The 14730-nt window shown below is 42.2% G+C and overlaps 1 protein-coding gene across 4 annotated transcripts in view; it reads left to right on the forward strand.

Annotated features, from left to right (window-relative positions):
• Positions 1–14730, forward strand: part of TAMALIN (trafficking regulator and scaffold protein tamalin) — a 65941-nt gene that overhangs the window by 34766 nt on the left and 16445 nt on the right. For 3 of the 4 annotated variants that reach the window (XM_056562117.1, XM_056562115.1, XM_056562116.1), the window contains exon 2: positions 13986–14035. In XM_056562117.1, coding sequence (XP_056418092.1) covers positions 13995–14035 — 41 coding nt within the window. In that variant the 5' untranslated portion in view covers positions 13986–13994. Of the gene's footprint in view, positions 1–4842; positions 4866–13985; positions 14036–14730 lie in introns of those variants that run through there. The other variant, XM_056562118.1, reaches the window with a different exon arrangement.

Below are 14730 nucleotides of genomic sequence, written 5' to 3' on the forward strand. Positions count from 1 at the left end.
TGGGCATGCTGGGAGTTGTAGTTTTTCAACAGCTGGAGGTGCACTCATTGGGAAACACTAATATAACGAACCGAAGAGAACACGACATGATTTGTTCAATTGATTAGGCTTCGTTCACATGACCGTCTAGACCCGTCCCGTTCTTCTCCCGTCAAAAATAAAAACGGGCAATAATGGATGAAACGGACTGGATCAGTTATTGTTCAGTTAATAAACCCAACATTTTTTATTTTATTTTGTTCTGAGCATGCTCAGAAGTAAAACGGATCGAAAAACGAAGGGCATTAAAGGGGTACTCCGCCCCAGGACATCTTATCCCCTATCCAAAGGACCCCCAGGATATCGGCTGCAGCACCCCGCTATCATTACTGCACAGAGCAAACTCGCTCTGTGCATAATGACGGGCGATACAGGGGCCGGAGCATCGTGACATCACGGCTCCGCCCCCTCAGAAAAGAAATCCAAAAAGAAAAGAATTTTGTCTGTAGTATACAGCCGCTAAGAAGTACTAGAAGGATTAAGATTTTTAAGTAGAAGTCATTTACAAATCTTTTTAACTTTCTGGCACCAGTTGACGTAAAATACGTTTTCCACCGGAGTACCCCTTTAAGCTAGATCCAGCTTTTGGCACCCAGATAAAGAGCTGTCACTTATGCAAACGTTAAGCTGTTTACTTAGCACTGGAAACTGGAAAATCGAGTTTGACTATGCCTACAGCGGGCGTCTGTAGGGCTCATTTTATTATCAAATAGGCTGATGATTTAGTCCTTTTACATGACTTGTAGTCAAATCACAATGAAGAAGATAAGCATCTGTATACCGGACCGCAGGGGCGACAAGTTTTCTGTGTAACGGGGATTAAAGGGGTATTCCAGGAAAAAACTTTTTTTTTATATATATCAACTGGCTCCAGAAAGTTAAACAGATTTGTAAATATCTTCTATTAAAAAATCTTAATCCTTTCAGTACTTATGAGCTTCTGAAGTTAAGGTTGTTCTTTTCTGTCCAAGTCCTCTCTGATGACACGTGTCTCTCGGGAACCGCCCAGTTTAGAAGAGGTTTGCTATGGGGATTTGCTTCTAAACTGGGCGGTTCCCGAGACAGGTGTCATCAGAGAGCACTTAGAAAAGAACAACCTTAACTTCAGCAGCTCATGAGTACTGAAAGGATTAAGATTTTTTAATAGAAGTACCGTAATTCACAAATCTGTTTAACTTTCTGGAGCCAGTTGAAATATATATATATATAAAGTGTTTCCATGGATAACCCCTTTAATGATAAGTGGAGGGAGGGGTATTAGTGGCTACATATGTCACTGGGCTGTATATATAATAGCCAGCAGATGACCGCCTGCCGCCTCATTCTCAGAGTCCACTTGGAATATTATGTGCAAAGTGGCGTTAAATTACTAGTGTGTCCCGCTGCATAGCTGGAGACAATACACAGCCGGGAGTGGGCGAGAGGGTCAGCTGTACAGAGTTGTAATGTATCTCTAGCAGGACTCCCTTTTCCTGTATTTGTTCCATCTGTGTCGCCGAGCTGTACAGTTGGAAAGCTCACAGTGTATTGTTGTATGTGAGCGCCTAGTAACCTTCACGTGTCACTCTCTGTATGGAGTTCTCAAGCAGCTGAGGCAAGAAATTCTCTGTTGCGTTCTTCACTTTCCTTTTTTTTCTTTCTTATCTGTAGTCACATAGAAATAGTGGAAAGGCCAATGGGTCCCACCATCTGTTGGGGAAAAGACCATTTATAAAGTAGTTACGGAGTAATCACAACTGGTCTGTAGCTTCACAGGTTTAAGGAATACACACAATAAGGGTCTTTTTACACCGTATCTGAAGAATATGGCAGATGTATCCATGTACCCCCCCCCCCCTTCCACGGCACAGTCATCTGAGACAGGCATATATCAGAGGTATACTTCTACCTAACACTGCAAAAAGACCTACTATGTGAGCTCTGGAAGTTATAACATTTTTTTTTCTAAATGAACTGGTGCCAGAAAGTTAAACAGATTTGTAAATTAAACAGTCAACATAGTAAGAATAGAAGACGGCACTCACCCAGGATACCATGGTCTGACTAAGTACGGTAGTACGACACAGCTGTTACCTGAGCTCCGCTCACAGCGTCCAGAAGTTCATTACTCCGAACTCTGTGTGCGGGCTTCTGTGTTCGCGGCCGCCGGGCGTGACGTCACGCCCACCTCCTCTACCAAAGTCTATGGATTTGTAAATTACTTCTATTAAAAAAATCTTAATCCTTCCAGTACTTATCAGCTGCTGTATGATCCACAGGAAGTTCTTTTCTTCTTGAATTTCCTTTCTGCTTGACCACAAGTGCTCTCTGCTGACACCTATTGTCCATGTCAGGAACTGTCCAGAGCAAAAGAGGTTTGCTATGGGGATTTGCTCCTGCTCTGGACAGTTCCTGACGTGGAAAGGTGTCAGCAGAGAGCACTTGTGGTCAGGCAGAAAGGAAATTCAAAAAGAAAAGAACTTCCTGTGTATTATACAGGAGCTAATAAGTACTGGAAGGAATTGGGATTTTTTAATAGAAGTAATTTACAAATCTGTTTAACTTTCTGGCACCAGCTGATTTAAAAGAATGTTTTCCAATGGAGTACCCCTTTAACATGTATAGCTTGGAAGAAAGAAGAGACAGAGGGGATATGATAGAGACATATATATATATATATATATATATATATATATATATATATATAATATATATGTGTGTGTGTAAAGGGAATCAATACGGTAAAGGAGGAGAGGAGATTTAAAAGAAGAAAAACTACCACAAGATGATATAGTTTTATATTAGAGGGACAAAGGTTTCTGCAGTAATATTAGGAAGTATTACTTTACTGAGAGAGTAGTGGATGCATGGAATAGCCTTCCTGCAGAAGTGGTCGCTGCAAATACAGTGAAGGAGTGTAAACATGCATGGGATAAGCATAAGGCTATCCTTCATATAAGATAGGGATCGGTATAAGGCTATCCTTCATATAAGATAGGGATAGGCATAAGGCTATCCTTCATATAAGATAGGGATAGGTAAAAGGCTATCCTTCATATAAGATAGAGATAGGTATAAGGCTATCCTTCATATAAGATAGGGATAGGCATAAGGCTATCCTTCATATAAGATAGGGATCGGTATAAGGCTATCCTTCATATAAGATAGAGATAGATATAAGGCTATCCTTCATATAAGATAGGGATCGGTATATGGCTATCCTTCATATAAGATAGAGATAGGTATAAGGCTATCCTTCATATAAGATAGGGATCGGTATAAGGCTATCCTTCATATAAGATAGGGATAGGCATAAGGCTATCCTTCATATAAGATAGGGATAGGTATAAGGCTATCCTTCATATAAGATAGAGATAGGTATAAGGCTATCCTTCATATAAGATAGGGATCGGTATAAGGCTATCCTTCATATAAGATAGAGATAGATATAAGGCTATCCTTCATATAAGATAGGGATCGGTATATGGCTATCCTTCATATAAGATAGAGATAGGTATAAGGCTATCCTTCATATAAGATAGAGATAGGTATAAGGCTATCCTTCATATAAGATAGAGATAGGTATAAGGCAATCCTTCATATAAGATAGTGATAGGTATAAGGTTATCCTTCATATAAGATAGGGATAAGCATAAGGCTATCCTTCATATAAGATAGAGATAGGTATAAGGCTATCCTTCATATAAGATAGAGATAGGTATAAGGCAATCCTTCATATAAGATAGTGATAGGTATAAGGTTATCCTTCATATAAGATAGGGATAAGCATAAGGCTATCCTTCATATAAGATAGAGATAGGTATAAGGTTATCCTTCATATAAGATAGGGATAGGCATAAGGCTATCCTTCATATAAGATAGGGATCGGTATACGGTTATCCTTCATATAAGATAGGGCCAGGGACTATTCCTAGTATTCAGATTATTGGGCAGACTAGATGGGCCAGATGGTTCTTATCTGCCGACACATTCTATGTTTCCTCCTCTTTTTTTGGGAACAGGAAGGAGTCCAGTGCAACCAACATACATACGTAAAAACCCAATCAGATCGCTTCTTTCATTTTTGAAAAGGAAGCAATCTGATTGGTTGCTATGGGCAACTCAGCAACTTTTCCTCTGGACAGGTTTTGATAAACCTCCCCCCCTTTATCTTTAATAGGGCATGCTGGGAGTCGTAGTTTTGCAACTGCTGGAGACACACGTTAGGAAAACACTTGTTTAGCACATCTTTTCTTGCTCTGAGGGACCTATCTGGTCTTGCAGTGCACGGTGTAATTCTTCTCTTCTCCTGTGGTGGTGCTATAGGAAAAGTAAACACCTGCTGCCGGATTTCCTCAAATTACAGCTGATCGCTGGGGATCCCAGCAGGAAAACATTTTGTAGTCCTCTTACAGTCATGGAAGTGAAACCCACATGTATTTTTATCTGACCTTAGGGTACGTTCACACACGCAGATTTTTTTGTGGGTTTTCCGCTGCATATTTGAAAGGGGGCGGGCTCTTCTCGGCTGTCCGCAGCAGATTTTCCGCGGCGGAATGTACACTGCGGAAAATCCGCCGGAAGCCCCATTGAAGTCAGTAGGGACGGTGGTGGTTTCTCCGCAGCGTAAATTCCGCCGCAAAAAATCTGCTGCGGACAGCCGAGAAGAGCCCGCCCACTTTCAAATACGCAGCGGAAAATCCGCAAAAAAAATTGCGCGTGTGAACATACCCTTATAGTAAGAAGACAACTTGCATGAGATCTGGACCTTTTGGTTAGAGGGAACACCGCTGGCCTAGTATTCGTGCATACTACTATTCTGTAATGGTGTTTGTCAAATCTTGAAGGTGACTCCTTATCTAGGTTATCATATTCATTTCTGGACAGCACCTTAAAATGTTGTTACGTTTTTGTCCAGATCCTGAGCTTTTTAGGTAAACAGTAAGCGCACACATTAGGTGACTTATTAATGGCGCTGCTTGTCCCTTGTAAGGTTTGGCTGAGTACTGATGGCTCGACCCCATGTCTCTGATCTTTTACACTTTTGTGGCTGCTCAAAAGTGTAAAAGATCACTGGCCCTGATTTACTAAGAGTGTTGTTCTTTGTGGGTTTTAATTCCCTACAATTTATTTCCATGGTATTTACTAAGGTTTCCCTACATTTTGCACTTTTCCCTAAATTTTTCCCCCCATATTATTTACTAAGGTTTCCCTACATTTTTTGCTTTCCCTAAATTTTTTTTAGTTTATTTTTTTTAATCAACTGGTTCCAGAAAGTTAAACAGATTTGTAAATTACTTCTATTTAAAAATCTTAATCCGTCCAGTACTTATTAGCTGCTGAATACTACGGAGGAAATTTTTCTTTTTTGAACACAGTGCTCTCTGCTGACATCTCTGTCCATTTTATGAACTGTCCAGAGTAGGAGAAAATCCCCATAGCAAACATATGCTGCTATGGACAGTTCCTAAAATGGATAGAGATGTCAGCAGGGAACACTGTGTGCCAAAAAGAAAATAATTTCCTCTGTAGTATTCAGCGGCTAATAAGTTCTGGAAGGATTAAGATTTTTTACTAGAAGTAATTTAGAAATCTGTTTAACTTTCTGGCACCAGTTGATTTAAAAAATAAAATAAATTTCCACCGGAGTACCCATTTTAAACATGCTCTGATCTGTAGGGTTTTCCTCAGTTCAAATCCACTACATTTTCTGTGGCAACATTAGTAAATATGTTGGTTTTTTGTGAAAATGTCAGGAACACGCCCTCTTTGGGTGACCACACCCCCTTTTCATGATGACCCCCCCCCCCCTTTTTTTAAGGGTTTTCTTACTAAAATGTTAGTTAGGTTGAGTTCACACCACGTTTTGTTAAATACGGCTCCCGTATACGGTTGGGAGGAGGGGGGCGGGGCTTAATCGCCCGCACTCAGCCGTATTCGGGAACCGTATTTAATGTATGTCTATGAGCCGACCGGAGTGAACCACAGCCTCCGGTCGGCTTAGTTTTCGGCCGTATGCGGTTTCCCGACCGTAAGCAAAAACGCGGTCGGCTCATAGACATTAAATACGGTTCCCGAATACGGCTGAGTGCGGGCGCCGCGATTAAGCCCCGCCCCCTCCTCCCAACCGTATACGGGAGCCGTATTTAACAAAACGTGGTGTGAACCCAGCCTTAGTCGGGTTTTTTTCAAAACATGTCGGGTTTGCGATAGTAAATGAGGGCCATTGTCTTCTCGTGTCTGACAGGAATTATTCCGTCCCCTTGTCTGTTATTACTTACAAGGTTCAGTGTTTCTGATAGGGTCCTTAAATAATTGTTACAAGTGCCTATTGACTATACAACCTTTCAGTCGGCACTTGTTTAAAAAAAGCCACGCCCCTTTACAGTAGACCACGCCTTTTTTTGGGGGGGCTTTTCACAGTGCATTGGCTGGTTTGTCAGATTTTCCTGGCGCAGACATGTCGCATACACTCTGCGCCAAAATAACCCAACAAAAACTGGTCGGTTTTAGCTTAGTAAATAAGGGCCAAAGTGTGTCAGACGCATCTCAGAATGCCTGGAAAACAACTGCACTATGTTAAATCTGTGCAGAATTTTCCCACTGAATTCAATAGGATACAATTGCTGACATAAAATAGGTGGATTTTGTATACAGCCGTTTTATGCTTTAAAATGCACCTCAAAAACCAATGTGTGAATCAGTTTGAGAATTTAGTCATCCGGCGCTCAGACGTCTGAACACCCTACCGTTACCATAGTGAGGAGATTTCGCCTGACTGGGTGTACGTCACGCACATTGAGAACTTCCGTAAAGTGACATTTGCTAATACCAATTCTATAACTGTGAGAAGTAGCTTAACATCTGTGAGTTCCTCCATCTCCCTAGAGACAAGTTACAGTGATCCCTCATGGTAATCCGTTCCAAATGGACCATCGTTTGTTGAAACCATCGTATGTTGAGGGATCCGTGTAAAGCATAGGACAGTGGTCTACAACCTGCGGACCTCCAGATGTTGCAAAACTACAACACCCAGCATGCCCGGACAGCCAACGGCTGTCCGGGCATGCTTGGAGTTGTAGTTTTGCAACATCTGGTCGTCCGCAGGTTGAAGACCACTGGTATAGGAAGTTGTACTCACGTGTCCCCGCCGCTCCGGACCGTCACCGCTGCCCGGGATGTCGCCTTCCATCGCTGTCGCCGTGTCCACGGGGTGTCCCCGACGCTCCGGCAAGGCCTCTGCTTCTCCGGCATCCTCGCTCTCCGTCGCCACCATCACGTCTCTACGCACGCCGCTCCTATTGGATGACAGGACGGCGTGCGCAGCGACGTGATGACGACAATGGAGATCGCCGACCATGCAGGGATCCCGAAGAGGACGCGCCGGAGCTCCGAGGACAGGTAAGTGATTGTCAGCGGACCACACGGGGCACCGTAAACGGCTATCCGGTGGCAGCTGAAGAAGTCTGCGCTGCCGGATAGCCGTTTATGAGATGGCCCCGACATACAAAAGCATCGTATGTTGATGCTGCCTTCAACATGCGATGGTCTCGTATGTTGAAATGATCGTATGTCGGGGCCATCGTAGGTCGGGGGGGTCACTGTATTACAATGCTGGATTGTGGCACATGCTGAACAGGTGCCCAGGCTTTCCCTTGAGCTGCCATGACTGGAGAAGTGTGTTTTACCCTGTTATAATGATAGAGTTAATGGGCACCGCTGCGTGTGCTGTATAATGAGGGCCGTGTGGGCTTTTCAAGGGCCGCGGTGGCAGAGGTCACATTTTCTCATTTTCATTACTTCGGAGTGACTGATACATCTGTGTGCTGGGGTCAGCGACTACTGAACACATTCGGTGCTAGTCGGCTTAGCATGGTGGCTAATCTGCGAAGGATCCGTTGGCTTCCCTGTCGTTGTCTATTTGCTTGATGTTTCCTTTCCATCCCATTTGCCATAATTGCCCGTCTTGTCGGTGACATTATCCTAATCCACTGCTGTCTCTGGCTTTTCTTTTTTTTCTCTTGATCTTTTTTAATAATCCATTTGTTTTCTGTCTCCCTGGCAAGTAGCAGCATGGTGGTCCCACCCCACCCCTGCAAAGTGCTGTCGTGTAATCATCGCTTTGTTTAAGCTGTTTTAGCCGCTTTTTCCTTCGGGTAGCAGATGGTTCATAGGGTTGGGGACAATACGATGATTGAGCCCTTTATGGAGGTAGACGGGTCTCATGAGGTCTGAAAAGCTCCGAAACATATGTACGATTGCTCTAGTGGAGTTTTATAGCTGGGACAAGCTTATTTACTTTGTACTGCAAACAGGAACCATAAGATACAAGTTCTCAATTTGCCATATGGCTCTTTTTTATTTTATGGTTTGTAAACAGTACAGTGGTCCCTCAAGTTACAATATTAATTGGTTCCAGGGCGACCATTGTATGTTGAGACCATTGTATGTTGAGACCAGAACTCTATGGAAACCTGGTAATTGGTTCTAAAGGCACCAAAATGTCATCCAAAAATAGGAAAAAGTGAGAATTAACGAAAAATAAGTAGATAACTAATATAGATAAAGTAAATCCTTACATATAAGTAAGAAAGATCTGCTGGGAGCTGTAATCATTGTCTATGTCAGTGTTTCCCATGCAGGGAGCCTCCAGGTGTTGTAAAACTACAACTCCCAGCATGCCCGGACAGCCAAAGGCTGTCCGGGCATGCTGGGATTTGTAGTATTGCCACAGCTGGGTGCACCCTTCTTGGGAAACACTGGTCTATGTAGAGGACAGGAGCTTCTTCAGGGTCCTGTACGGTACACACAGTGTCCTAAAAAAGTAACATGGAGTCGCCCTTACCTGGTGTCCAGAGGAGCAGGTAACCCTGGTACAGGTAAAGTGTACAGAACATGTAATACCTCCCTGTACTGTAGGGGGCGCTACCAGACACCAGTCAGTGCATGCACTTCAGTAAAACAGGTAAAGTGTACAGAACATGTAATACCTCCCTGCACTGTAGGGGGCGCTACCAGACACCAGTCAGTGCATACACTTCAGTAATACAGGTAAAGAGTAGTGCAGAACATGTAATACCACCCTGTACTGTAGGGGGCGCTACCAGACACCAGTCAGTGCATACACTTCAGTAATACAGGTAAAGAGTAGTACAGAACATGTAATACCTTCCTGTACTGTAGGGGGCGCTACCAGACACCAGTCAGTGCATACTCTTCAGTAAAACAGGGGTTTTACCAGTAAATCCCCATTCTGATTGGTCGGTCCTTCCGGCCATTGACACGTTTCACAGATCTGGACTGTCCGTAGCATTGTATGTTGAGTCTGGTTTCAAGTTACAATGGTCCAGAAAAGACCACTGTATGTTGAAACTATTGTATGTTGAGGCCATTGTAAGTTGAGGGATCACTGTATAGTGTTCTCATTTTATAGGCATTTTAGTTTCTATTCCACTAAACACCATATAAAGGCTGCAATAAATGTTGCATTTCGCATTGAGGACCTTTCTCCGCTTCCATCAGGACATCCTAGTCCGGTGCACCTGTAGGGCAGAGATCTCCATGACAGTCGTCTTCGTTCTCAGGACCTCTGTGTCAGACTGGTTTCGTAGTATCTATAATAAGCACTTGCAGCACCTAGTAATGATATTGCCTTAAGGCTTGTGTACATGTCTGGAGTAAGAAGCATCTTGTGTCCTCCTGCTCATGTCTTATTGTAGTTCGGGAAGTTCCTGCGGGTTTGGGATTTTTACGTTGTCGTCTTTGTAAACAATGTTGCTATGAAGACTTTAGGCCTATGCAGTCGTTGTTTACATCACTCACCGGCTGCTACGTTTAGCAATGAGGGACCAAAAGTTTGAATTGTTGATGCTACTTTCTTCCTCTAGTTTAGATCTTCTCCACGTGCAGCAACTTTTTATATGGATATAATGTGTTATCACTGCCATAAACTAAACATGAGTGCACGGCATCAAAGTCTTAAAGGGGTACTCCAGTGGAAAACAATTATTATAAAATCAACTGGTGCCAGAAAGTTAAACAGATTTCTAAATTACTTCCTTTAATAATAATAATAATAATAATAATAAAAAAATCTTAATCCTTCCAGTACTTATCAGCTGCTGTATACTACAAAGAAAGTTGAGTTGTTCTTTTCTGTCTGACCAGAGTGCTCTCTGCTGACACCTCTGTCCATGTCAGGAACTGTCCAGAGCAGGAGCAAATCCCCATACCAAACTTCTCCTGCTCTGGACAGTTCCTGACATGGACAGAGGTATCAGCAGAGAGCACTGTAGACAGACAGAAAAGAACTACACAACTTCCTCTGTAGTTTATAGCTAATAAGTACTGGACTGGAAGATTTTTAAATAGAAGAAATTTACAAATCAGTTTAACTTTCTGGCACCAGTTGATTTAAAAAAAAAAAAGATTTCCAGTGGAGTACCCTTTTAAGGGCTGCAACACATACTTGGGAACAATCCCTATCGGCAAGTTCAGAAATGTCAAATGTTACATATTCGATTCGGCTAAAACCATGAAGGGTGACACACTGAAGCAGAAGTAGGGGTAGCATGGGAGAAGTAACCCATCTGTACACTGGGAAGTCTTCACACCTAACGCAATAATCCCTATGGGGGAGATTTATCAAAACCTGTCCAGAGGAAGAGTTGCCCAGTTGCCCATAGCAACCAATCAGATCACTTCTTTCATTTTTAACAAGGCCTCTGCAAAATGAAAGAAGCGATCTGATTGGTTGCTATGGGCAACTCAGCAACTTTTCCTCTGGACAGGTTTTGATAAATCTCCCCCTATAACCCTATTTAGTACAATGCAAAATAGATATGTAGATAAAAAGAAACAAACTTCCCTGTTCTTGTTTATTCAAAATGTTCACTAAATTCTAGTTCCCCTTTTTGGGTGGAGGTCATTTCTTCGGTAGACTTATAGGCCGGCACTGTGTGAGTCATTTAGCTACCAGTGGTTACAGTATACTGTACTGTACATTCTCTGGTGAACATCAGACGTTCCTCTGGTTTCTGCAACAATTGTCCTTTTTTCTGCAAATATTACGTTGACTTTGCTCTTTAATACATAATTCACATTCTTACCCGTGTGAATGCTGTGATACTCTCACTTTTTCTTTCACCCCCTACGCCGCCTGTAAAGATTAAGGTTCCTTGTTCAGATCTAATAAATGAACTTGGAGCTGGTCCATTCCCCCCCCCCCCCCCCAAATCCCACAATGTGACCCTTGTTTTGAGTTGTGAACCTTAAGTCCGTACAATGGTGTAAATTGTCTTTAGAAATGAATTGCAAGATAAAATTTATGCCTAACAATGTGAAAGAGACTTTTATGAGGAGCGGGGATGAAGGCCTCCCCTTATGTGACGGGATGAGCGGCCTTTGTTGCGTTGTGGAGAAATATGGCGTAAATGCAAGAATGTGGCTTACGTTGAAGGCGATGTAGATGCTCTTTTGATGCACATTTCTTGTCCTCTTTGCTCTATGCTTATTTAAATCTATGAATTTTGAGTGAATTAATGGGTCATTGAATGAGGGGGCTTTGTAGAGTCACACGTCACTTGGGTTTTCCACCTCTTCACTCTTGGGTACAAGTAGATGTCTCACGTCATTCACGTATTTAGTCATTCATTTATGCTGGTTGGGGCTTCTGTGGCCAGGATCACTTGTGGCATGAAGTATTGTGCCACGCATGAAGCCACCATCAGAATGACACCATGCTTTATAGAAATAGTTTCTTGTAATAGACAAGTAAGACATATATTGGATGTAACCATAATACCGCTGTTTTAGAGGTGGTGAGTAAGTTTCATATGTTAAAGAAGAAAAAGAATGACAAGCAGAATTAGCTGTGAGTTGTATAAGAGGTGGTAGTAGTTCTCCCAGTCATATGCATTAGAGAGAGGTCATGTGAAACCAATGATTTTGATTGGGGAGGTCCACCATGTAATGTGTATGGAAGCCTCCCGAATCTTCATCTTCTCCATTCAGAAGTTGGGGGAAGAGGGATCGGGCAGTTGAGATTCAACATGCCCAATCTTTTTTTTAAATCCACCACTATAGAGGTCTTCCCTTTGATAACACACACTTTGCCGATATGAGCCTGTGTGTGTGGGGACCGGAGTCAACAGCAGTCTAAAATGTTTGGCCTACGATGAAGGATCCCATTGGCATCAAATTTCCGAAATGTGGAGTATTTGTTCACCCTCAAAGAGAACACACAGGGAAAATGTCATGTTAACTTAGCCTTAAAGGGGTTGTCCAATGGAAAACAACTTCTCCTAGCCACAGGGTAGGGGATAAGTATATTATTGCGGGGGGATCTTTTCAATGGGCCCTGTGGCTCTGAGGGAGCATGTGCTGCAGATGGCACGCACTCAATTTAGTTTCTATGGGAACACCAAAGATAACACGACTACATCTCATGGCCCTCTCCGGCGCTAGAAATGAATGAAGTGAGTGCCGTCTACAGCACGTGTTCTCTGAAAGCAGGAGCCCCATTCCATTCTGAAGTTCGTAGGGATCCCCCCAATCAGACACTTTTCCTCTATCCTGTGGAAAGGGGGTAAGTTTTTCTTCACTAGATAACCCCTTTAAAGTCCTTTTAGCCTGGGCCGACATACAAACATTTACTGATTTCATTTACTGGCCGTTTTATACAGGCTGACCATCGGGAACGAGCGCTTGTTGGCTAATTTTCTCCAGACATACTTTGTATGTCTGGCAGCAGCTTACTCCCCCCACCATTGAAAACACATGCAATCTTAGCTGACCGGAGTGTGAATGGAGGATCGGGAGAGTGTGAATGGAGGATCGGGAGAGTGTGAATGGAGGATCGGGAGAGTGTGAATGGGGGATTGGGAGAGATGTGTCTTCAGATGACCACTATCTAATGTGTATAGACAGCTTTACCTATGGTGTAAAAAAGACAACATTTGCATTTACTTGGAAACAGAACAAACCTTGATAAGATTGTGGAAGTAAAGCCTGGAGGTTGTGTCAGGGAGATCCACGTCCTGATACAGATCATTATACTCGCTATCAGGCCAATGCCTCATTTCCTCAGTAATCTCTATCAGTAGGAAGCTGGGGGGGAGGGATAATTTGCCCTCTCATTAACCATTTGACTGCAGACCGGCATTTGCACATAATGCATTTAATACGTCTAATCCCGGATTAACCTACTGAATTCCTCATTGGTTTCTTGGTACCATGTCTGAGAATATTACCTCATTCCGCGTGCCACTCTCAATTCATGTCTTTGTTTCAAAGAATGGGAATTATTGCGACATAAAGCATATTCACGTGGCCGCGGTATAAGTAGTGTACATTTCCTATACGTAATCCCTACTGATATATATATATATATATATATATATATATATATATATATATATATATATATCATACACAGTAAATGTACCATCTACTAGAACCAAATAGTGTGCTGCCAGCTGTTGCAAAACTACAACCCCCAGCATGCCCGGACAGCCAAAGGCTGTCCGGGCATGCTGGAGGCTGTAGTTTCGCAACTGCAGGAGACACACTGGTATATGCAGAGATGAACTATGCTTGATCATGAGTAAGGGCCAGCGTAGCCAGAAACGCGTTGATCAGTTCAGCTTTTTCCATTCCTTGGCTTGTATTCACATTTTATATGGCGTATTATTATTATTATTTTTATGAAGTGAATAAAAATCTACCTTTCACATAAAGTGCTGGATTTAGTTTAATCTGCAACAAAGGATCCAGTCGTTGCTGTCAACCCCCCCCTACTATTAGCGTTATTAGATTTGTCTGAGGAAGCCATTTGTGCTCCCTGTTCAGTAGATAAGGCCTTCCTGTGATTTTTGCTTTCCTTTGTGCTGAATTAATTTCTGCCGAATTTCTGCATGTATCGTGTGCATACGTATCACTTATATGTACCGTTCTTTGTCTTCATTCAGAGATCTCCAATGGGTTGGAAGAATGTAAGCCAGACAGCAGAGCATCACAGGTAAGACCTCTGCACCTTCAGTATCACAACATATCAATGTGTGCGCATATTTAGATATGTGTGTGTGTATACCTCTCCTTCCCCTCCTCTTGTCCGGACCTTTCACGCTCTCATTTTTTCCTCCTCGCCCTATAATAGCCATCACTACCTTCTATAATGATACCTTTTAATTTTTCCATAACATGTGCGCCGAAAAAATAAATAAATAAATTTAAGAGATTAGATAGATATGTAATCTTTAGTCAAATATTGTCATTTATGATATACTTTGAATAAAACACTTAACCCCTTAAGGACTGAGCCCTTTTTCACCTTAAGGACTCGGCCATTTTTTGCAAATCTGACCACTGTCACTTTAAACATTAATAACTCTGGAATGCTTTTAGTTATCAATCTGATTCCGAGATTGTTTTTTCGTGACATATTCTACTTTAACGTAGTGGTAAAATTTTTTGGTAACTTGCATCCTTTCTTGGTGAAAAATCCCAAAATTTGATGAAAAATTTGAAAATTTTGCATTTTTCTAACTTTGAAGCTCTCTGCTTGTAAGGAAAATGGATATTCAAAATAATTTTTTTTTTAATTCACATATACAATATGTCTACTTTATATTTGCATCATAAAATTGATGAGTTTTTACTTTTGGAAGACACCAGAGGGCTTCAAAGTTCCACAGCAATTTTCCAATTTTTCAC

The sequence above is a fragment of the Hyla sarda genome, chromosome 2 (assembly GCF_029499605.1).
Source record: "Hyla sarda isolate aHylSar1 chromosome 2, aHylSar1.hap1, whole genome shotgun sequence".
Classification (NCBI taxonomy): domain Eukaryota; kingdom Metazoa; phylum Chordata; class Amphibia; order Anura; family Hylidae; genus Hyla; species Hyla sarda.